Source organism: Peromyscus leucopus, chromosome 7, assembly GCF_004664715.2.
Source record: "Peromyscus leucopus breed LL Stock chromosome 7, UCI_PerLeu_2.1, whole genome shotgun sequence".
Lineage (NCBI taxonomy): Eukaryota > Metazoa > Chordata > Mammalia > Rodentia > Cricetidae > Peromyscus > Peromyscus leucopus.
The window spans coordinates 112,551,794-112,575,128 of record NC_051069.1 but is presented as its reverse complement, the minus strand read 5'-3'; the positions used below and the strand labels follow the sequence as shown (position 1 = coordinate 112,575,128).

General features: G+C 41.9%; 2 protein-coding genes across 2 annotated transcripts in view; one reads left to right on the top strand and one right to left on the bottom strand.

The window, feature by feature from the left end:
* Fyco1 (FYVE and coiled-coil domain autophagy adaptor 1) overlaps positions 1-23,335 on the top strand; it is a 91,499-nt gene that overhangs the window by 53,744 nt on the left and 14,420 nt on the right. Inside the window, 1 exon segment of the mRNA XM_028860586.2 lies at positions 16,083-16,178. Within this exon segment, the coding sequence (XP_028716419.1) occupies positions 16,083-16,178 (96 nt within the window).
* Cxcr6 (C-X-C motif chemokine receptor 6) lies at positions 5,510-10,984 on the bottom strand. Its single transcript, XM_028860588.2, has 2 exons — positions 10,798-10,984; positions 5,510-7,276 (listed from the first exon to the last, which is right to left on the bottom strand). Exon 2 carries the CDS (start codon positions 7,274-7,276, stop codon positions 6,227-6,229), a length of 1,050 nt encoding a protein of 349 aa, XP_028716421.1. The 5' UTR covers positions 10,798-10,984; the 3' UTR covers positions 5,510-6,226.

Below are 23,335 nucleotides of genomic sequence, written 5' to 3'. Positions count from 1 at the left end.
GTCATGGACATTTGCACTAAGAATCTAGAGAAAAGAATGGGAGGCCAGGCAATGTGTAGTAGGGTCAGATTCTCTGATAGTCTATTAGTGGGCTATGCATGCAAATTTGAGGAGAAAGCCTAAATTGCAGTGGAGTCCCCAATATATTGGAGATAGCAGGAATGTAGAACATTTACCAAGGAAAGCTACAGGCACCTAAGTAGAACCAGTCCAAAAGAGACCCTATATGTGCATCAGGCAAGAAGGCCCATAAAGGTAGGGCTAATACCAAATGCTAGACATGAAACTAGGATGTAATGTTTTCACTGTTGTCATGTCTTTCTTTGCTCTACTCTCATACCTCCATTTTAGAGTGGGAGTGTCTTTATATATTAGAAGCATATAGTTTAAATTTTGATTTTACAGGATCTCACAATTGAACATGCCTTAAGTCTCAAAGGGGACTTCAAACTTTGAAGTTTCAGACAGTGTTGAGGCTGTTAAGACTACAGGTCTTTCTTTGAAGCTGAACTAAGTACATTTTGTATTGTGAGATGGCAGTGAGCCGTTGGAGGTCAAGGGCTAAATGTTACCTTCTGAATCTGAAATGTCCCTGGCAAGTTTGTTTTGAATGTTTGGTCCTAGGCTTGTGGCACTACTTTGAAAGCTGTGGAACATTTAGAAGGTGTGACCCAATGTCATGTAAATAAGTCTAGATGGGGCTGCTCTACCATGCTTTCTCTGCTATGATGGACTGATACTCTCTGAGCCAGAATAAATCCTTCCTTAAGTTGCTCCTGTCAGATATTTTATAAAAGCAAAAAGTAGCAAATACAGTCTCAAAATTGCTTGGCCAACATTTCTTCAGGTGAAAGACTTCTGTGAGCTCATTCTGACTCACAGTGAGATCTCTCTCTCCTACTCAGAATCCAAAATAGAGCCAGGAGTTACCTGTCATCTTTATCATGTCAATTTCTGCCACATGGGAGGGGCTGTACTTAATCTTCATGAGGCTGTTAGCCTAGGTTTTAGGCTTAAGTGTATCTCCACACTTGTGTATTCTCTGACCAAAGTCACTGAATTCAGCTCATGAACAAACCTCCTCACTGCCAAACCTAAGATAGCTCCTATTCACTGTTGCTTCTATGACTTTGGACCAGTTCCCTCCTTCCTTAAACAATTCTCTGACACATACTGGTCAGTAGTCATCGGTGTTCACCCTAACCCCCATGACCCAGTGTTCCCCAGGGTATCTCCTCTTCCTTTAGCAGTAAACTACATTCTGCCCTTGGTACCTGGCAAGCTGCATAGACAGAAGGGTGAGTAGACTAGGAGCTAAGAGCCCAGAAGGATACTATTGATTTGAAAGTGTCTTCTCACAAACACCTGTAACCTGCATAAAGTGACTGTTCTCTAGCTTCCTCCCTCATCCTTTCACCTTCCTCTTTCTAGTAGGAACAGAAACAGAAAGCTTCTAGACTACTGACCTGTATGTGTAGTTTTTGGTCATGGGAAATCAGGAACTGTTCCAGAGAAAGGAAACTGCTAGCATGCTGGCCTGTAGCCACCAGCACAGATCTGGGACCGTCTGGTGGGAATCTATGGTCCTTATATCTCACCTATGTGAACAAAGAGCCACCTTTCTACACTATAGGTTGTGTGTTAGTATAAGAGTTTTTCCTTAGCATTTCTTTTATTCCCATGTTTAAAACTCAATCAAAGACCGCAAGAGTCTGAGAAAGTATGGGAAAGAGAGCCTTGGACTTGCACCAGCATCCCTCACAGGAAAGTTAGAGGGAGAGGTAAGCAATATAAGGAACGCAATCTGAGGAACAAAGTAATGAAAGAGGAATTAAGCTTTGACCCTTCCTGGAAATGATAGAACAAGGAAAAGTCTCCAAATCCAGCTTCACTCCCACAAGGAAACCTAACAGGATTTCCTGGTGACAACTGCCTTTTCCCCAATTCCTGGCTTATCTTGATTGGTGATACGTAGCAGGAACACCGCCCTCACCTGTAGCAGATGGATGTCCTTTATAATCTTTCAGACTTTCCTGCAGCCTCTCTCTTAGTGTCCTAAACACCACTACCCAGATTTCCACTTGTTCTCAGAACTGAGGTGATAGGTAGTTGGCTCCCTTGGCCTGTGCCCAGCTCACACACAGCCAGTCTCCACAACCTGGCCTCTTCTCTAGGTACCAGATATACCGGCCATTCAGGGTGAAGAGCTTAAGCTCCAGACCCAAACAAGCTTCCAGGCCCTGTGGCCATGGCAGTGCAGCCTCTAAATGCAGCTCCTTTAGCTGTTCAGGAGAGCCTAGAATACCATCTACCCCTCCCTAAGAAAAGCGATAGGAGAAAGGATCTGGGCCAGAAACCTCCTGTGGAGATAGGTGATTTTCCTGATGTTGATGCTGAGTTTTGATGTCAGCCTGGGTTGTACATGTCTACTGTGTACACATGCTTCTCAGTACCTCAACTTGTGGCCTCATTTAAAAAAATAAATAAATAAAGGCCTTCAGGTACCCAGATTACATGAAATGATCTGAAACCTGCTCTCAGAGCCTGCATGCCAGCAATTGCTTCAAAACCAGGGCTTTCCGGCCAGAGTGCTTAGTGGGGGAACTGTGGTCACCAGCCAAGAGATCTGATACCTGCTATCTCAGAAACAAAACAAGGACAGGATATGGTGATCATGGTTAAAGTTCAAAAGCCACCTTATGCCTGCATTAACCCACGACCTCTGACTACAGAGGAGTACAGAGCAGGCAGGCCCTCTGTGGTATAACACCTGCCTGAAAACTCTGTGGCCAGTGTTTAGGGGCAGAGAGGCTGCTAACAAGGACCAGCCCTCACTCAATTTTTCTCTGAGAAGTTGAGGTGACAGTACCAAGCTGCCTGTAAAACATCACTAGTGACTATGGACCTGAAGAACCAAGCAGCTGGCCAAGGTGCTACTTTGAAAGCTCTGTGGAAGCCAGAGTGACCGACAGCTTCTGGATTCTGTGTTCCCTTTTCTGCCTTCTTGTGGTACTATCTCCTCATCCAAGACACCAAGAATTCCTGGTTGATCAGATGCCTCTAGAAGGGAGTCACCATGCATTCACTTCTCAGAAGACATAGCTATCTATGGCCTTCATATGTCTAACTGAAGCCAGAGCCCATAAGCACTTCCACCATCCTCAGAAATAGGGAGCCCAGTGGGAGGGGAGCATACAGTCTTTGCTGTCAGGCTCTGAAACATATCTAGGACAGTCTGAATTCAAGCAGGGTCCATGTTCATCCAGCTCTTCCCCCAACTCCACCATAGCAACCTGGCCTTTGATATGATCTGCTGCTATGAGCAAGAAGGGGAACCAAAAGTAGGAAAAAGTGATGACTGAATGCTTGAGACTTCTAACACCTCTAAGGGAATGGAGCATGCAGCAACAGCCTTTCCTGGGCCATGGTGCAGGTAGCTTGCAGGCCAGCACAAGCCGTCTTTAACTAACATATGCTGGGGTTTTTGTTGTATTTTGTTTTGTTTTGTGTGTGTATTTATTGCTAATGGTGGTGTACATACAGGAGGAGATAGTAACATTCCCCAGGTGGAAATAAATTGATGCCCAGAGAATAAGGCAAATAGTGGCTGAGGAGGCAGACAGAAGGAAGGTTCTATTGATATTTTTTCCTGGCAACAGACAAACAAGCTTCTCTTAAGCTGCATAAAGGCCAGTATAAACATTTCTGTGGGAAGCCGGGAAGAGGGCATGATCTAGTAGGTTCTCCCATCTTATCCGATTTGTTTGTTGGACAGACAGCTGGTCAGGGATGGTCCAGGGAACACTGTCACCTGACACTGTGAGTTGATGAGCCAGGCCTTGGAGAAGCTTTCTAGGATTGGCCTAGGGTGGCACTGTCTCTGAGTGTTGAGTGCCCAGCCCTGCCTCTCTCTAGAATACCTGTGTAGATAGCTACAGGGCCCTGATACCTGATTCATCTTCCTTCCCATTTAGAGCCTTTATCTCTTGAACTGTAATATTAGGGAAATCAGGGACTCAGGCCCCCTCCATCAGCAGTGTTACAAATAAAGATGAATGCACGGAAGGTTAGCCTTATCACCCTGTATAGAGCAGGCTAGTTGTTTGAGTAAGCACTTGGTCTTACATGTCACTTGTACATAGCAAGGAAGTGTATTATAGCCCTTATGTGTATGTTTGATACAACAGTGCATGGGACCATGTGGGTACTCCCAGGGGTGGTCACATTTTGATGAGCTGAAATTCATGGGGCATGCCCTGCATGTCCAGAAAAAAGTACACAACAGCCTAGTCACTCCACCCACTCATAGGGATGGCATAAGGAACCTCTACTAGATATCTAAGAAATAACTGCTACCAGTTTGGAGACCTTCTACCTACAAATAGATTGTGCTGTGGGGTGATTTGATTTGATTTGACTTTGTTTTGAGACAGGGTCTCATGAAGCCTGAGTTGGCCTCAAACTTTCTCTAGATGAGAATAACCTTAAACTTTTGATCCTCCTTCCTTCACACTCAAATATTGGGATTATAGGTGTGTTTCAGCACACCCAATTTTAATGTAGTGCTGGAGTCCAAACCCAGGACTCCATGAATGCTGGGCAAGCATCTACCAACAGAACTACTTCCCCAGCCCATTGTGCTAGGTGTTTCATATGTGTTATCTCAAGTCCTCCTCAAATCAACTGAGAGACATGTGCCATCTCACTAAAAAGACATGGCCAAAGGTTAAGAGATTTGTTCAGGTCAGGTGTGCTGGCCTGGCTTTAACCCAGCACTTGAGAGTCAGAGACAAGTAGATTTCTGTGAGTTTGAGGCCAGGCTGGTCTACACTGCAAGTTCCAGATTGGTCAAGGCTTATAGTAAGGGAGGAGGGAAGGAGAAGAGGGAGAAAGGAAAGAGACGAGACAAAGGGAAGGGGCTATATCATGAGTGCAAGCATGTTGACAGAGGTTGAGATGCATTTATTCCAGGTCTCACCTAGTGAAGGGCAGGGAGGCAGCCCTAGGCTGCTCTCTCCAGCCCCTGAGCCAGGATTAGCTAACCTTCTATGCATTCTGGTCAGCCTTTTTAGGTAGATGTTGATATTTAGGTAAATGATTTGGAGATACAAGCACCCAGCAAGCACCTATAGGGCTATTCACCTGATTGTCAGGGTCTAGTCAGTATCAGTCTAGTCTGGCATATAAAATTACCTCATCCTGGAGCTGTATTATAGAGTTAAACAAATGCTCCCCACATCTTGGGCAGGAGCAGGAAACCACCATGAAAGCAAGGTTGTTACCACTGGTATAGTCTATTTCTTTCATAGACCACTGCCCCCCAAGTTTAATTTTAACTTATTTCCTTTATTCTAGCTGGATTGTTTTTGTGTTGTTTGTGAGGGTTTATTTTGTTTTGTGTCCCAGGCATACAAGATTAAAATAGAATGTACCTAAAGGTGAAAGCAGTTTGAAAACTTTTAAAATGTTTTATTTCTTAGCCATGAAACTCATAATATTTGATATATTTGTGTGTACATATTTATTATGTGTGGCAGGCATTGGAAAGTTCTGTTTTTATTTTTGTTTTTGTTTTAAGATGAGCAAAGCCACCAGAGTTCCTCTAATGATGCTGCTTAGATTTGTTATAGTCTTAAGCTCCTTTTTACACATTTTTTCTAGCATTATATGGACTACTGAAATTCAGCTATTTATCCTGGCCTAATTTCAGTCTCTTATGCTGTACTTTCAAAAAATAATCCAAGAAAATATAAGCATTCCGCCAATACAAAAGTCAGACCCCTGGATGAATCAGAGCTTGGTCTCATCCTATTAGGTGCCCAGTGACCAGCACTTGCGTTCTCCACTGCTTGCCCATAGAAGAATCTTCTGAGCTCAGGAACCTTGCATGACACCTGCCATCAACAGTTTTGTTGATGCAACTCCTCTTCAACTTTTAGCCCCAAAGTTGGTAAAAGAGAACCTGAGGTCTCTAGAATTAGCATTCTTAGGGATGGAAAAGAGAAAGTGCTTAAAAAATAATAAGAATTTCTCCTTTGAACATTGAGGCTTAGATATTAGGAACAGGATATGTTTATATCTGAGAAGCTTTGTATACCAGCCACAGTTTTCAGTGACTTCTCCACAAGAGTCCAAATACTATAAGCAACGCCTTTCTTGTTGCATCCAAAGGACATAGCCATGCTCCTAAGAATTTTGATGCTAGTTTCTCCAAGTCTGGCCAGGCCTACTGCAATTGGAACATGCTGGTGGTCTCTACATTGTGGGAGGCAGAACAAGTCTTGGAACTGTCCTCAGAAGATTTCCACTGACTTGAGACTCCCAAGTAAGGGAGGCAGCCAATGTCCTTCGCAAATTTCCATAGGTTCTTCCGGAACTTTAAGCCAACAAAGGCATAGAGCACAGGATTGAGGCAAGCTCGAAAGTATGCTATAGCCTCTGTCACTAGGATAGCATACTGAAAGCTGGTGATAATATAGTGCTCCCAGCTTGTGCTCTGGATTAACATGGCAAGGTTGAAGGGTGTCTGGGTCAGCAGGAACACGGCCACTACAACGAAGATGATCTTTAGAGATTTGTGCTTCTGGAAGCCTCGAGCGTGAAGCAAGGTCTTGATAATGCCTGAGTAGCACATAATCATAGTGAGCAGTGGCAAGAAGAACCCCAGAGTCATCTGCGTGGCAAGAACCACAGTAGAAATCGCCTCATTGTGGTACTGACAGATAAGCTTATCAAAACGTTCAACATTACCATAGATGATCTGTGGCAAAGAGACCAACAGGGAGACCACCCAAATGAGCAAGCAAGTGACCTGGCCCCAGATCTTCCACTTAGCCTGCTGGTTAAAGACCTTAGTAGCCTGGACCACCACAATGAAACGATCCACCGTGATGCAGGTAAGAGTGAGCATGGACACATAGAAGTTTACTGTATACATGCCTCGAAGAGTTTTGCACATGACTGTGCCAAAGACCCACTCATAGGTGCCTGCATAGGCCCAAAAGGGCAGAGTACAGACAAATACCAGGTCAGCCAGGGGCAAGTTCACCAGGAACACATCTGTCAGACTCCTCAGTTTCTGGTAGAAAATGTATATAATCAGAACCAGGGAGTTCCCTACTAGTCCAAAGACAAACACCATCAGGTACATGCAGGGGAGAAAGATCTCCTTGAACTTTAGGAAGTATTTGTGCTCCTGGCTGTTATCACTGGAATTGTTGGAGAGCCAGGGATCTGCCTCGTAGTCCTCATTCATGGCGTCTGTTGTGGCAAACATCTGTGAGTCAAAACCCAAGAGTTATATTTGGTTCTGTCTGAGTGATGCTTTTTCTTCCCACTGTCCTTATTAATTTCATTTAGGAAACAAATTATCATCTCTAACCCCACTCGTTATCATGCTCAGTGATAGCAGTGTGCTGAAGGTGGCCATTTCCCATGGGAAACTGCTCAGACTCTTCATTAACCCTAAAAGTCTCAGACTCCTCCCATGCATATCCCATAAAACACTGTGCTCAATTGTTTTAAAAAAAGATACCATACAATCAAGTGGACACAGTAGCCCTTTGATTTTTTTGTTTTATTTTGTTTTGTATTTTATGTGTTTATGTATTTTATGTGTATCGATGTTTTGCCTGTATATATGCCTGTGAGCTCTGTGTGTGTGCAGTGCTTACCAAGGCCAGAAGACATTAGATTGCCTGGGAATGGAGTTACAGATGGTTGTGAGCAGCCATGTGATACTGGGATTGAAGGCCAGATCCTCTGGAAACTGTCTGGTCTTAACTGCTGAGCTGTCTCTTCAGGCCTACAACTGTTTGGAAACACAGGCTGCTGTCTATCAGGGAGGCCTGCTTCCATCTTCTTGGGTTCATAGCAGGTGCCTGCCACTCTCTGCCCTGTGCTGGTCAATTTTATGTCAATTTGACGCAAGCTAGAGTCATTTGAGAAGGATTCTCACTTGAGAAAATGTCTCCATAAGATTGGCCTGGGCGCAGAGCTACACAGAGAAACCCTGTCTCGAAAAACCAAAAAAAAAAAGATTGGCCTGTAGGCAGGTCTGTAGTGCTTTGTGTGTGTGTGTGTGTGTGTGTGTGTGTGTGTGTGTAGTGCATTTTCTTAATGAGTGATTGATGTGTGAGGGCCCAGCACATTGTGGGTGGGGACACCCCTAGTCTAGTGGTCCTGTGTGCTGTAAGAAAACAGGACAGGCAAGCTAGGGAGGAACAAGCCAGTAAGCAGTACTCCTCCATTTGTGCCTCTAGGTTCCTGTTCTCAGTTCCTGATCAGAACTGTGATCAGGACATGTGAGATGAAATAAACCCTTTTTTCCCAAGTTTGATTTGGTCATGATGTTTTATCACAGCAACAGAAACTCTAACTAAGATAACCACACTTGGTGTTAAAAATTATGAAAGCCAAATCAAATGCCCCTCCAAAGAAGCTTCCTTACTGGTATCCTCAAGGGTTTGGGGGATGACAAGAACTGTGTCTGACTGGGGAGTTCTTCCTGTGTACTCTTCTCCAACTATATGGTGTAAAGGGCAATTGATGGAGCAACAAGGGAAAGAAAACCCCTAGGTGCCCAGAACTTTGACTACCAGGGAATAAAGGTGTTTTCCTGACTCCCCAAACCAAACTTTTCTATTTATCATCTCTTCAGTTTGTGGCATCTATGCTGGAGTCTCAGATCCTGGAGAATTAAAATGGTGCATAAAGTAGGGTGGCTGCTAAATAGGTTTGTAGCAAAGACGACATGCCTACCTTTCTTGCCCAGGACTTCATCTTCCATGGCCGTCATGTCTGTGACCCTGCTCTTCCCTCTCACTTTACCAAGGACCACAAGTAGGACATAGGGTAATGTAACCTGTGGCCTTACTGTAGGGGCCAGGCTAACCTTGCCAGTGTCCTGGCTACATATCCCACTAGTGTGGGTTCTAGAAGATGTCTTAAGATGAGCAAGTGTTTAGGTAGAACCTCTAAGATTTACCAAGACAAAATATTCCCTGGTCAGATGAGGGCATGTGAAAGTTGAAGACATCCTCTTTTTTTTAATTCATGTGGTCATTTCTTGCCCTGAAGTTGAGTCCTAGGAGGAAACAGTGTCCACTGTGATGGTTCTGCAACCTCTACCTTCCCTAAAGCCATAATGCCTTTTCTCACCATCAAGGAAGGACTGTGCCTTTAAGGCTACTCATAGTCTCCAAGCCTAGACCTCAAGGCTAGGTATCTGGTCTTGATAGGCTGGAGTTAGGCATCCTGCTCCACAGCTTTCTGAGATGCTAAAATAAGGTCAGATATTGGTGTGTATGTTATTGACTCACATAGGGACAATTTATTTTTCATCATTTATAATACGAAATAAACAGCTTTACTTTCCTAAGGATATCATTCAGTTCTCTGTTGTTACCTGACTTGTATTTGCTGTTTTGTTGTACCTGTTTTTTCTGGATCCAACCCTAGCATGACTCTTCAGAAAATGCATAGATTCATATTCAATGTTATATTGGCAGATAGGGGCTAGAACGTACAAATAGAGTATTGAAAATCATTGGACTAGGGAGATGGGCATCAGTAAAGTGCTTGCTTTACAACCATGAGGACCTGAGTTAATTCCCTAAAACTCACATTTTAAAGAAAGGTGAGCATGCTGGTGTACACTTGTAACCCCAGCACTACGAGGTAGAAACATATTCCTGGGGCTCACTGGTCAGACAGTCATACGAGCCTATAAGGTGAGTTCCAGGCCAATGAGAGACCTTGTCCCAACAAAAAAGGTGAACAGTGCTTGAGGGAAGACACTTGCTTACGTATGCACGTGTACCCACAAATACACAAGTATACATGCACACACACAAAATCACTGCCCCTTATACAAAATGTTAAGAACATTTCTTTATCTATGATCAAAATGTTGATTTATAAAAATGAAAAGTAATAAACTTGGGACATGATGTAAAAGCCTGATAATAAACTATAATTGTATCTGAAGCATAAAATGTAACTCAAATATTTAAAAAGTACTTTTAATTATTTTGTAAGTTTCATTGTATTTAAATTACTGAAAACAGAATAAATAGAAAAACATGCAAAAAAAAATCATGAGCTATTATGGTTACAACAAATAGATGGCACCCTCTAATCTTCCTGCTTCCACCTCCCAAGTGCTGGGATTGCTGCCACACTTAGCTTCTTAACTTTCTGTGATCACAAACCTTTTTATGAATCTCATTAAAGCTGTAGATCTTCACTGAGAAATAAGTAAAGGTCTATAATTCCAGGACTTCATGAACCACATATTCTATAGACTCTTGTTTAAGAATTTTATAATTTTGACTACAGTCTTAAAGGACCAAACTCTGTTAGCATTGGCCTTTGGCTGGCAGAATTTCAAATTACTTAATTCATCTCCTTTTTATTTTTCTGTAGTCTCCAGTGTCTGTAGTTTCACAATGATTCATAGTGAAAAAGAAGTGAATGGTAATTGAGGATTATAGCTTGTTTTGTAAGATACAAAAGAACAGAAAATAGAAAAATTATTGCTAAAAATAGGAGACCAGCAACTAGACTGCTTTATGTTCCTGGGTGGATCTGGTTACTCCATTATTACCTTTCTCATTCTTTTATAAGCACTTGCTGTATGCCAGAACCAATAAAGTTTTCATATTTCTCTAACCCTTACAGCAACCATGGGAGTAGGGGGTAGAAGCCATGTGTAGCTGAATTCAGTAGCTTGCATGGTGTATAAAGGTCATGCTGCAGGCAGGAATCTAAGAGAACCAATAAAAACAAATGACTCACCAATAGGGAAGCCCCAGTAGCTTTGTTCCAGAGTGAAGTATGCTCACTCAAGGTCTGCCTCTGCTTCTCTATGATGTGTGATCTGTGTTTCCGTCAAATATTTAAGAGCTTTCAGCTAGTGACCTACCCCTTTCTCTATCCCACAGGCAGAATCTACATGACAGTCTTGACAAGCCCGCCCACTTAATTTGAGAGTCAAAAATGAAGCATGATTCTGATGCTTTATACTCCCTTTTTCTTGGCTTGGCACATATTCTGATGTTAAAACCTGATAGGTTTCCATTTGTTAACTAAAGGGGAGCAGTAAGTAGATTTGACTTTTGTCCACTGAAGATGGTGGACTTTGTCCATTGAAATTACTTTGTTTACTGGTCACACATATCTTTGGAACACTTTGCGTCTAGGTCAACACAAAGTCCATGCTGTGGACTAGGCTGTGTGTGAATATCCAACATGTACCACAGATGTCTCACAGCAACCCTGAGGGTTCCATGTATAGATGAGAACATAGAAACCAGAGTTAAAATAACTAGTGAATTCAGAGCTATAAGCTCAGGTTTCTGGTCATTCCCAAACCAGTGGACCAGGTTGCTTATAGGTGTCTGGCTGTGCTGGAGGGCCTGGTGTAGCTCTGCAGTCAGCCCCACAGGTCCCTGGCAGGCAGTGCCCACTTACCAGGCTTGTCTTGTTTAGAACTGCCTGGGGGTTGCCCTCCTGGACCTTCTCCATGTAGTAGATATGATCTTAATGCAGTCTGGTTATTAGTTTCCATGAGCTAACATTGCTGACTTCTCTGGGAGATTACCCTAGAAGTCAGGAACTGGGAGTAGGACCAGAATCTAGAAACTAATATTCAATTTTGCTGTAAGACAGGTGTGCCGGATGATTCCATATACAACTATTGGGTTTTGCTCACTTCCTCATGGATACAGTGAAAAATGAACAACAAATGAATAAATGCATAGGCTGCACCAAATACTGAGAGGGATGTAGTTGAAGCACCTCTCTTAAAAGAACCCTTTGGGGGCTGGAAAGATGCCTCAGCAGTTAAAAAGCACTTCTTGTTCTTGCAAAAGACCCAAATTTGCATTTACAGAGTAGCACTAGAATGGCCTGAGCTTTGTCAAGCTTTGCTACATTCTTCTCAGAAATCATTTGTCTCCCCCAGTGAGAACAGAGTCCTATCTCAACCCTTTGTGATTGTGCATGAACATCTATAGGAACATGCATGGGTGAATGTAGGAGATTGGATGTGTGTAGTTGAGAGGGTGTGGTACTTTTGTCATAGCTACACTGCAAGGAAAAGTTCTGTATAAAACAAAAGATTTGCAACAAAGCTCAAGAAACTAGTTCATTTGGGACCACTTTACAAAAAAAAAAAAAAAGCCTTTTACTATTTATATTTGTAGTATAATTGTTCCAAGGTCCTTAAGTTCCTTTGAATCAAAGATCTAAACTTCTCAAGAGTGAGTACCCAGTTGTTTGTGTCTTGCATTTCCTCTGGAATACTTGAAGATCTAAAATAGAATTGAGAAGAGAATGGAGGGAAAGTGGTAGGCACTCTTGAGGCAGTCTTATTTTAGAAGTCAGTTGTGCTAACCTGTCACCTTTTAGAGAAACCTGGCATTCTCAAGTCAGAACTCTTGGATATCACTTCCAGGACCCAAGGTTTTTTACATTTCCTGCTATTTGGGGGAGAGGTTAGCACAGGGCACTAGTGAGTGGCAGAGCTGTGGAGGACAAATTCATGGCTGAATATCCCTGAGGGAATAGCCAGCCATTTGCAAGTGAGCCAGGAATGGCTTATTTATCAGCAACTGTTACTGGTCACAAGGGTGGGCCTGCAGGTTTGTGTGTTGTGATCAGACTATAGGAACCAAGTCTTCAGAAGCCAAGATCTTAGAAGTACTCTTGTTGGCTTGGTTGTTACACAAAAAGGAAGTCAGTTACTATGGTGCATGTGTCCTATGCCACACTGTGTAACACCAGCCTGTGTGGTGACTGAACCCTTGAAGTATAACTAGTGCAAACTTGGATCTGAAATTCTAGTTTATTTGATTTTGATTAATGTAAGTTTGGACATTGCAGTCTGAACTGAAGACTCCCAGTCCCCTGCTGGAGTCTGGGATTCAGTGAAGCAAGTGACAAAATGGAGAGAGACCTCCAAGAAAGACCATAATAAGCAAGACATCACAGGCTGCTAGGCATTCCTCAGGTGGAGCTTCTGTTCTTGGCAGCCTAGAGAATTGTTGTCTAATAATAAAATGAAAAGCAAGTTAAAATATTCAGACTTGTAAAAAAGAAATGCTAGAGGTCTAACTGGAAGTACCCAGATGACTGCTTGCCCAGAGAGGTATGAGCTTTTGATCACTTTAGGGGTAGGGAGGGCCCTTAGCCTCTGCCTTATTTCTGCACCTCTCTATTCCTTTTTACTTCTTAAGATTTTTATGTGTGTAGGTATTTTGCCTGCATGTATGTATGTGCACCATGTGCATATAGTGTCTGTGGAAGCCAGAAGAGAGTGCCAGATCCCCTGGAACTGAAGCTACATAGAGTTGTAAACCACCATGTGAGTACTGGGATCCAAACCTGGATCCTCTGGAAGAGCAGCAAGTGCTCGTAACAGCTGAACCATCTCTCCAGCTTCAAAGATTTATTTATTATTTAGGCACAACTGTGTATGTATGTGCATGTGAGTGCTCATGCCTAAAGAGGCCAAAAGAAGGCAGGGCGTTGGATCTCCTGGAGCTAAAGTTATAGGCAGTTGTGAGCCACCTAACATGGGTGCTAGAAACTGAATGTGGGTCAATGATTAGCAAGTACTCCTAATCATTGAGCCATTCTTTATTCTTTAGTAAATTGCAGTATTGATTACATCCACCTTTGATGGCATTTGGGATAGGGAAGTCCCTTACACTGAGGCTTATAATGCATACATTTGTTAAGCATAGACTGTGTATGCAATGAGATTCCTAGGGAACACTTGAATCATCACCTTAGAGCAATGTTTCTCAACCTGTGGGTTGCAACCACTTTGGGGGTCACATATCAAATATCCTGCATATCAGATACTTACATTGAAATTCATAACAGTAGCAAAATTACAGTTATGTAGTAGCAATGAAATAATCTTATGGTTGGGTGTCACCAAAACATGAAGAACTGTATTAAAGGATCACAGCATTAGGAAGGGTGAGAACCACTGCCTCAGAGGGAAGAACATATCAATGGACTGGTGGGCATGTCATTCTAAGAATCCAGAGAAGCTAATAGTAGGCCCTACTGCTGAAGCAAGGAAGGGAGAAAGGTCTCTTGAGAATACCGATTTTAGGGACTTCTGAGAAAACTGCTTCAGTAGTAAAGAAAGGACATGGCTATAGAAGGAGATAGGTTGCCCTCTAGTGGTCCTGCTTGTGTTTCCTGCCATTGTCAAATTTGCTTTATCCCTTAATGCATTTACATGACTACCAAAGTTCCCAAAAATGCTGCAAGGCTTTTGAAACCATGTGAAGCTGAAGTAAACGTGCCTGAGGTCCAGGCAGACAGGAGCCTTTGGTGAGAGGAGAGTTTGAGGCATACTGACCATATCCATGGAGCATTTCAAGAGAGTCCCCCAGAACTCTTGAGACTAGTTTACAACATTTGGGGGAAATCATGCTGGGCAGGAGACCTTCCTAACTAAGGCCTTCACTTGACAGCAGACTATTTCTTTTGGGGCATAATTGTCAGCTGAAGTTGGTTAGATTATGAGACCCCTGAGAGCTACTGGCCAAGCTGGGTGTAGAGTCCTGGGTGGGAACACACTAAGCTGCAGTCTATTCTGCCTTGGAGAAATAGCTAGGGCTTGAGTACCCATCCAGGAACTTTTATTTGCCAATGTGTTTTGAGAGTCAGTAATTTTTCAGGTGTTCACAATGTTCTGTGGTCAGATAAATACAAGAACACAAGATAAGGGCACTAACAAGCAAAGAAACTTCCATCCAAATCTAGCTTGAATCAGTGAATTTAATGGTGTTACTTACAGGTGTATGGGTAACATGGGGAAATGACACACCAAAAAGCACAATCTAGAATAGGTGAGAACTCATAATAGCTGCATCTCTGGAGTTCTCTGTACAGCTTTCATATGGTTCCACGAAAAGAGTCTTCTCTCTCCGCCAATTATTTGCTGCTTTAAAAGTGGGAGTAGAGGAGTAGGGGGGTGGGACTTGTGAATCTTGTACCTTTCTTCTTCTTTCCTTCCTTCTTTCCTTCCTTCCTTTTTTCCCTTTGAGACAGGGTCTATTTATGTAGCTAGTCCTGGATGTCCTAGAATACTCTGTAGACGAGGCTGGCCTGGAACTCAGAGATCCAGTTGCCTCGGCCTCCCAAGTGCTAAAGACATGTGCCACCGTGCCAGGCAAACTCAGTTCTATAACTTTTATGCACTTCTGTCATTAGCTTACTGGGTCTTAAGAGCTCTCTCCTCCGTCCAGAAGGGAATGTTTGAGGAAGAAAAAGCTAGACAGCTGCCTAAATTCACTGACTTTTTAAGAGAGAGACGTTATATGTGACACTTGCTCCCTGTGTATTGGTGGTCCACAGAGCACACTTTGGAAACTGGGACAGCCCCAGTGCTAATGCAGCTCCTTCTGTACTCCTGATGGTGCATTAGAAAGGAAAGAAGAGGTAGGTATTCACCCTGTCCTCTTTGTATATGGCCCTGTCCCATCTCTGCCTAGACCTATTCTTGTACTGACTGGGCTGCAGTCAGGGTATCTGATTCTGGAACCAACTTTGCAAGGGCTCTAGTTCTTGTGCCCCATGGCCAGTACAAAGGAGGAAGGAGACAGTGGTGCTGGTATCATGCCTCCCTCCCCTATGTATAATAATGAGATCTGGTGCCCTCTTCTGGCATGCAGGGATACATGCAGGCAGAACACGAGAGAGAGAGAGAGAGAGAGAGAGAGAGAGAGAGAGAGAGAGAGAGAGAGAGAGAGAGAGAGAGAGAAAGGAGGAGGAGGAGGAAAGAAGCAAGGAGGAGGAGGAAGGAAGGAAGGAAGGAAGGAAGGAAGGAAGGAAGGAAGGAAGGAAGGAAGGAAGGATGGATTTGCTGATGTGGAAGAGGAGAGTGACTCATTGGTGTGATTATACTCACGCACACTCCTTCCTAACAATCTCTTACAGCCCGTTGTCTTCCCTCTGCTGTCCCCACTGAAGTCCTTACATGACTCCATTATAGACTTCAGGCTACATGATTTTGTGTGCTAATAGCTAATGGCTTGTTCTCCTTTGTGATGTTTCAGAGATACCACATCAAACTCACTAACCCCTGAAGACACTGAAGACATGCCAATGGGGCAGGATGCTGAAATCTGCTTGCTGAAGTCAGGAGAGCTGATGTAAGTGGCAAGCTGCTAAGTGGACCTCTTGTGCCAGTGGAAAGGAGTCCCAGGAGAATGGAGTATGGAGGAGGGACACTGGTCCTATCAGAGCAGGAGCTGGCCCCACCCAGTGCTCTGTTTTACCACCAGTGGAATGATGCAGATCTTTGAGTGCAACGAGGCCTTTCTCAGCCTAGATGTCTGTGATTCAAAGACTCAGATGCCAGTCAGTCATAACCAAAGGACATACATCCAGCCAAATGGGCAATGATTAAAGACACACATATAGGAGTAAGTAAAGCAAAAGCAGGCATTGTTCAGAAAAGTTAACAAAAAGTAAAAAAAAAAAAATTAAAGAAAGTGAGAAGAGTACTAAGAAAGGAAAAAACATTGAGCTGTTTTCTGGGAGCAAGACTTGTAGCAGAGAACTAGACAAAGACTGAGGTGATTTCTGTTGACATAGGCTAATTCTCTGAGCATATCACAGGCCAAGCCAATTGAAGAATCCCATACTCTGCATATATTCTTCACCCAACTGAAGAGATAATTGTGTGCTCTTCACATGCTGCTCACACAGGGTAGTGATCACATTTTGAAGTGTTCTGTTCATCTCTGACTAGCTTTGTTAACTGTTTGGTCTTGACTGTTGCTGGCTACCAGCCCGCTAGTTGTTGATTTTTACAGGTGTTGCTGGTCTCAGAACTTGGTGGAGTCTGTTGGTAGTTCATTAAATTATTCTCTTTGTTCTTACTTATATGTGGCCAGTTTGTAGAGCTTGTTTCATTTTGTTGTTTTGTTGTAGTGCTTGGAATTGAACTCAGTCTCATGCATAATAGACAGGTTCTTTACCACTGAGCTACATCGCAACCTCACTGGCTTGTGGTGTACTTGTTTGTGGAGATGTAACACTAACTCTGTCACACCTACTAAGATCTAGCTGTACTTTTTCTGTGTTGCCTCATATCCAGCTCTTTGTTTACAGGGTGACCTGGGGTGGTCTCCTCTTTGGACTAGGTGGAAGAATCGTGTTAGGAGCTATTCTTTACCCACAATTCAGTCTGTTGCAGCTAGCTGAATTAGAAGCAAGAATATGTGAAAGGGCAACAGTGCCTTGTGTTGTGTCCCTCAGAGCCATTGTGGAAGTAGGAACTAGCCAGAGACTTATATATGTCCCTCAGAAGGGCTGTTGTGGAGAAGGAACCAGCTAGTGCCTTGTGTATATCCTTCAGCAAGCCACTGTGGAAATGGGAACCAGCCAGAGCATACAGACACTGGCTTTTTTGCCCAGAGCCCTGTCCTACCTCTTCTGTGGTCACTTTGGCTATCTCATACCCGGCTGTAAGCTCTTTTTTCCCCTTCCTAAGTGTTCCAGGCCTCTCTATTTGAACACTGATGTCTATTTTAACTGCATCAGGAGCTTCAGTTTGTACTTTCTACTTTTAAAGCACAATTTATATACATTAAGATTTGTCTTTTAGCCGAGCGGTGGTGGCACATGCCTCTAGTCCCAGCACTAGAGAGGCAGAGGCAGGTGAATCTCTGAGTTTGAGGCCAGCCTACAGTGCGAGTTCCAGGACAGCCAGTGCTACACAGAGAAACTCTGTCTCAAAAAACCAGAAAAAAAAAAGACTTGTCTTTTAAAGTGTATATTGCTTAGATGTTAACAAATAATATGGTATCATAAACAACATAACCACAAAATCAGTCTGTCACTGCAAAGTTCCCTGTGTTTCTTTATAGTCTTCCTTCCCTGCCCTGTTCCTTTTTTTTATGTTAATTTTGTTAATGGCGGGGTTTTTTTTTTTGCTTGTTTTGTATGGGTGTTTTACCTACATGCTTATCTGTGCACCATGCACAAGCCTGGTTAGTGCCCACAGAGGCCAAAAGAAAACATCAGATCCCCTGGAATTAAAATTACAGACAGTTGGCGGTGGTGCGCAGCTTTTAGCATCGGAGCAAGTAGGCGGATCTTGTGAGTTCGAGGCCTGCACCAAGTGAGTTAGCAAAAAAAAAAAATCTAAAAAAAAAAAAAAAAAAAAAAAAATTACAGACAGTTGTGAGCTGCCAAGTAGTTGCTGGGAATAGAGTCCTGCTGAGCCATCTCTCTAGCCCCTTTTGTTGTTGTTGTTTTTATTATAAGAGCAATGAATTTTTGTTGTAGAAAATAGAAATAATCAAACTATTTTGGTCTACCTAAATACCAAACAGAAACAGTCTCCAAAGATTATTAAATTTATTTGGGAGTAATACTGCAATGGGAATGAAATACCTAGTAAGCTGTATGACAAAGTAATGTTGTTAAAAAGACAAGAGGAAGACTACTGTTTTGAATCCTTAGCTACCATGATCCATAAAAATGGTAGTATCAGTCCACGATTGGACACATATCCTTGCAGATATGTTATGTGCAATTTCAGGGCCCTTTGTGAAAGTTTGTAATTCTGGAAGACTTTTGTGTTAGCTCTTGTGAACAGGCATCATAAGAATGAGATTCCCTCCATTACAACCTGCTGCTTTTTTTTTTTTTTTAAGTTTTGGCAAAGGTGACTCTTTTGTTTGTTTGTTCGTTTGTTTTAAGACAATACATGCTTTTATTTGGGAGAGAAAAACCTGCAAAGGGTTGGAGTCTCTGTAAGAATCAAAATTAGATCACACCCTCTACTTATAAGCTGGGATAGTTATAGGGCAGAAGGGGTTGGGAGTAGGGGAATTAAGTTGCTAAAATGGACAAAGAATGGTGAGTAAAAGAATAAAAAGTGAAAGATAAATATCTCTTGTGGACAGCCATTATCAGGATTCTACAGTGGGTGTGAGGGACAGGAATCTAGCTAGGCTTTAGCTCTAGAATGCTAATTACAGTGGACTGAGATAATTGACTCAGTTTTTATTCTCACTGCTTTCACCAGAGCTGTCTATTTTCCTTTATATGAATATATACTGGTAGTTTTTTTTACATGAATATTCTAAGTTTTCTTTTATGTTATTTGTTTCTTTGTTTTGTTTGTTTGTTTTTGTTTTTGTTTTTGTTTTTGTTTTTTTTTTTAAGACAGGATCTCATATAGCTCAGTCCTAAAACTTGGTATGTAGCCTGGGCTGGCCTTAACCTACTGATCCTCTGCCTCTGCCTCCAAATGTGGGTTATAGCATTTAAAGTCTTCAAGTTTTTCTAGCTTTAGTATAACTTGATACCGTAGAGTTAGTTTTTCCAGTGTGGATTCCAGTAGCTGCATTACCATTGCTGAAAGAACCATTCACTCATTTGCTAACATTTATTCATTACTACATCAAGCTCATTGGGCCACAAAGACAAAAGACCCCCCTCCTGGGGGCAGATTTTATGTTATACTGAGTAATGGCAGACAATGAACAAGGAAAATGAGCAAATAAGAGAAATAGAAAAATGTAACTGAAGAGTAAGATTAGAGGAGAGGGAAATTTGCAATTTCATGTAGACTGACACTGTGGTGTTAAGACTTGAAGGAAGTGAAGAAGTTGCTAGATAGCCATCTGAGAGAATAATATTTCAGGCAGAAGGAATAGCCAGGACAAGGCCTTAAGACAGGATAGTCCCTAGCAAGTTCAAGGTGTTAGAAATAAGTTCAGGGATGCAAAGAAAGAGACTACCACTCCAGTTGAAGTGTCTAGACAAGGCAAACTTTATTCACACTAATTTTGTTTTGTTTTTAAGGTTTATTTTAATTTTTTGAGTGCGTGTGTCAGTGTACGTGTGTGTGTGTGTGTGTGTGTGTCTGTCTGTCTGTCTGTCTGTCTGTCTGTCTGTCTGTCTGTGTGCCGGTGCCTATAGAGACCAAAGTTCCCCCAGGAGCTGGAATTACAGGCAATTGTGAGCTACTCTACATGAACTCTGAGAACTGAACTGCAAATAAAAGGGTAATAATAGTTTAGGTCAGACCTGAGAGAATCTGAGTCAGATTTCACAGTTATCTTGAGTTTTGTTTTTTTTTTTTTTTTTTTCAAATCTGTAGAATGGGAACAACCATGTTTTCCTCACATGTCCATTGTGATAACACTAAAGATTGTGGAGTTGAGGGAAAGCCTTGCAAAGGTTAAGGAATTGAACCAGGGTACTCAGCTCCACTTGAAGGCCCTGTTCCCATAATCCTGAGTTAAACTTGCTGCCTTTGAGTGACTGAGAAGAGGAAATCTACTCAGCTAGTCGGCACCTGGGATGAGTGGCAAGGATTCCCACCTAGTCAAGCTCATTCTCTGATGTCATCTCATGCAATATTTGTGGCTCAGTCTCAGACTGTCACAGCACTGTCCCCCTGCAAAGTGGATCCAAGGATGCTTGCTTATTGAGGTCAGAGGCTTCCCCTCAGCTCCACAATCTTCAGGGTTATCACAATGGACACGTGAGGAAAATGTGGCTGTTCCCATTCTACAGATTTGAAAAACAAAACTCAAGACAATTGTGAAATCTGACCCAAGTTCTCTCAGGTCTGACTTTTCAACCCCTCCAACCCCTCTCATATAAATCTGCAGAGAGACTGTGGGAGGTGTATCTAAATTGGGTGAAAGGAGGAGGCAGAACATAAAGGGGAAGAAGACGGTGGGCTGAGTTGTGGACCAGCCTCACAGGTGTGATAAGACTAATCATCACACTCACATCCTACCCATAAGAGACTCAGAGCAAGTCAGACTGTCCCCATAGTTTCCATGTGGGCAAGGACTTCCTGTGTCTTTGACAGCTGTGACTTGCTACCAAGAACTATTCCAGCCATGTGGTAAGCACTCAAACCAAAGCTTCATCTCATAAATATGTTAGTCACAGGTGCCCATGCTTATCCTACCAAGAGTCTCAAATCTCCAGTTACCTTAAAGTCTCAGACAATCCACTGAACTGTGGGGCGTTTACCCACCAACCCCACAGCTCCCCAGAGTTTTCTTGAGTACAAGCAGCAGGAAATATTAGATAGAAGGATTTATTGCAGAGAATCTTGCAGTGATAAACAGATAGAAAATAAAGGATAGCCTCGAGAGAGCCTGGAACCTTTTCCAATGGGCCCTGACTGTCTCTGCCCCAGGGTTTTTATAGAGACGCCAAGGGGTGGAGCAAAAGACCTCCTCCCCCAGCACAGCCAAGTGCAGACCATCTCAGACACCTGCACTCAGGCCCGTGATCCTAATCATCCTCTATGTGGACCTGCTGGGTAAAGCCACGAGGAACCCGAGAATGGGCTCTCACACGTCCCCCTTTCTTAACATATAAAAAATAACTATTAATGGCTTACAGCAATCTCCATAGCTGTTACACCTACCAATATGGGAGTAGAGGATGATAAAGATGGCATTTCTCTTTTGAGTTAGGTCCAAGGTGGCTACAGCAGTCTTAGCTGCCTCAAGCCCTTTCTAAACGAAAATCTCTTAAGGCAACTACAAACTTAAAGAATCCCTTAGCTTCATCATTACCATTAACAGGTTAACATAAATATTGCTATACATAGTCACAATTCTCTCAATCTTACAACTCAAAGCTAACTCTTAACAGAACCATTTGAATTAGCATATATGGTGCTATATATAGTTAACAATTTTCTCTGTCTTCCAACTTTAACTCAATCGTTTGAATTTTCTTGTTAACAGAACATAGAAAAACTTCGATGTATTCACATCAAACTTAAATATTTCCTTAACTCCACAAAACCAGGGTGCATTAATATCAATAGGTTTCTGCGAACATAATTCAATCTCATAACTCCTCCTTTTCTTTATACTTTTTTAAACAAAATCTCAAACCTAGAGGAACCCAAACTTACACAATTCCTACAAACCCATATTGAAAAGCAATATTTTCAATCTAACCATTAACACTTTGAAAATTTTTAGCAAGACATCCAAAAGCAGTTTCTTAATAAAACTCTTTACACACTTTAATAGTCTTAGTATACCCCATTTGCATTTCTTACTAACAAAACATGACATTAATCCACTCAAATTTTTTAAATTAAATAGGCTAAGGAATATTAACTCTCCCTTTTCTTTATAATTTTAAGCAAAATCTCAAGCCTAGTTAGAAAACCCAAACTTTTCTGTTTAAACAGTTCCATTTGTAACACTAAACCAGTTCCATAAGTAATTCCATTTTTACATAAACAGTTCCACAAAACAATTCATGAATCACCAGTTAATAAAGCATATATGCATACACAAAACTGCATCTTGATTCTATGTAGAAATAAATTTCTTCATTTAAACAGTTCCATTTTTAACCCAATTCCAGAAAACCGTTCCTAGGTCATTAATCAAAATTGTCCCATTGCAATGAAATCTCTATTGTTTATTTCATTTCTTAAGTCTTAAAATTCAAATGATAAATTCTGGTACTAGCCTTACAAATATGAGAAATCCATAACCAAAATCTTTACAAAAAAACTACAGTTTTATCTCATTTTAAGTTCAAAAGTTCAAACAAAAAATAAATTCTGGTATCAGGCTTTCACTTCAGAATATGAAGAGACGTTTTACAACCAAAACTTTTTGTAGTTAACAATTTTAGTTCTGAACTTTTATTTTCAAGCCAGAGACCTTTTTAGGTACAGTAGTATTCTAAACCACACCGTTTTTGATGTTAGCTCAGGTTTTTCTGTGTTGAGTCGATTTTCCACGGATCTTAGCTGAGGATGCCTTGTTGTGCTGGTTCTGGCATCCGCCATTCTTAGCTTCTTAGTGGCTTCTGGAGCCTTTGAAACCATTCAGACTGTCTGCTTTGCAGTCTACTAGGACACTACCTCCTGTGTCTCAGGTGCTTTCACCATATACATTAATAGACTCACACTTAACATTTACACTTTTTTACAAACTCACATATAACATATTTTGCCTTTCAAAGCATTTAGACTCACATTCAACATTTACACGTTTTTACAAACTCACATACAACGTATTAACATCTACTTATTTATACTCCTTAAGAAAACTACAGAACTACGTTAGCAAATATATTTCTTACTACTTATATACTTATTTCATTCCATCTTATTCTTATTTAAAGTTACATTTACATTTACATTACAACTAGCATCTTTACTTCTTACAAGCTTATTACTACGTGTCTTAGATACTTCTTGCAAGCTTAAAGGAACTCTATAGATCTGTTTTACAAACTTATATAGGGCTACCATTAGCATATATCTAATTTAGCCAACACCTAAAGA

Coding starts and splice junctions, on each gene's coding strand:
- Cxcr6 (XM_028860588.2), bottom strand. CDS start 7,276: ATGTTTGCCACAACAGACGCCATGAATGAGGACTACGAGGCAGATCCC.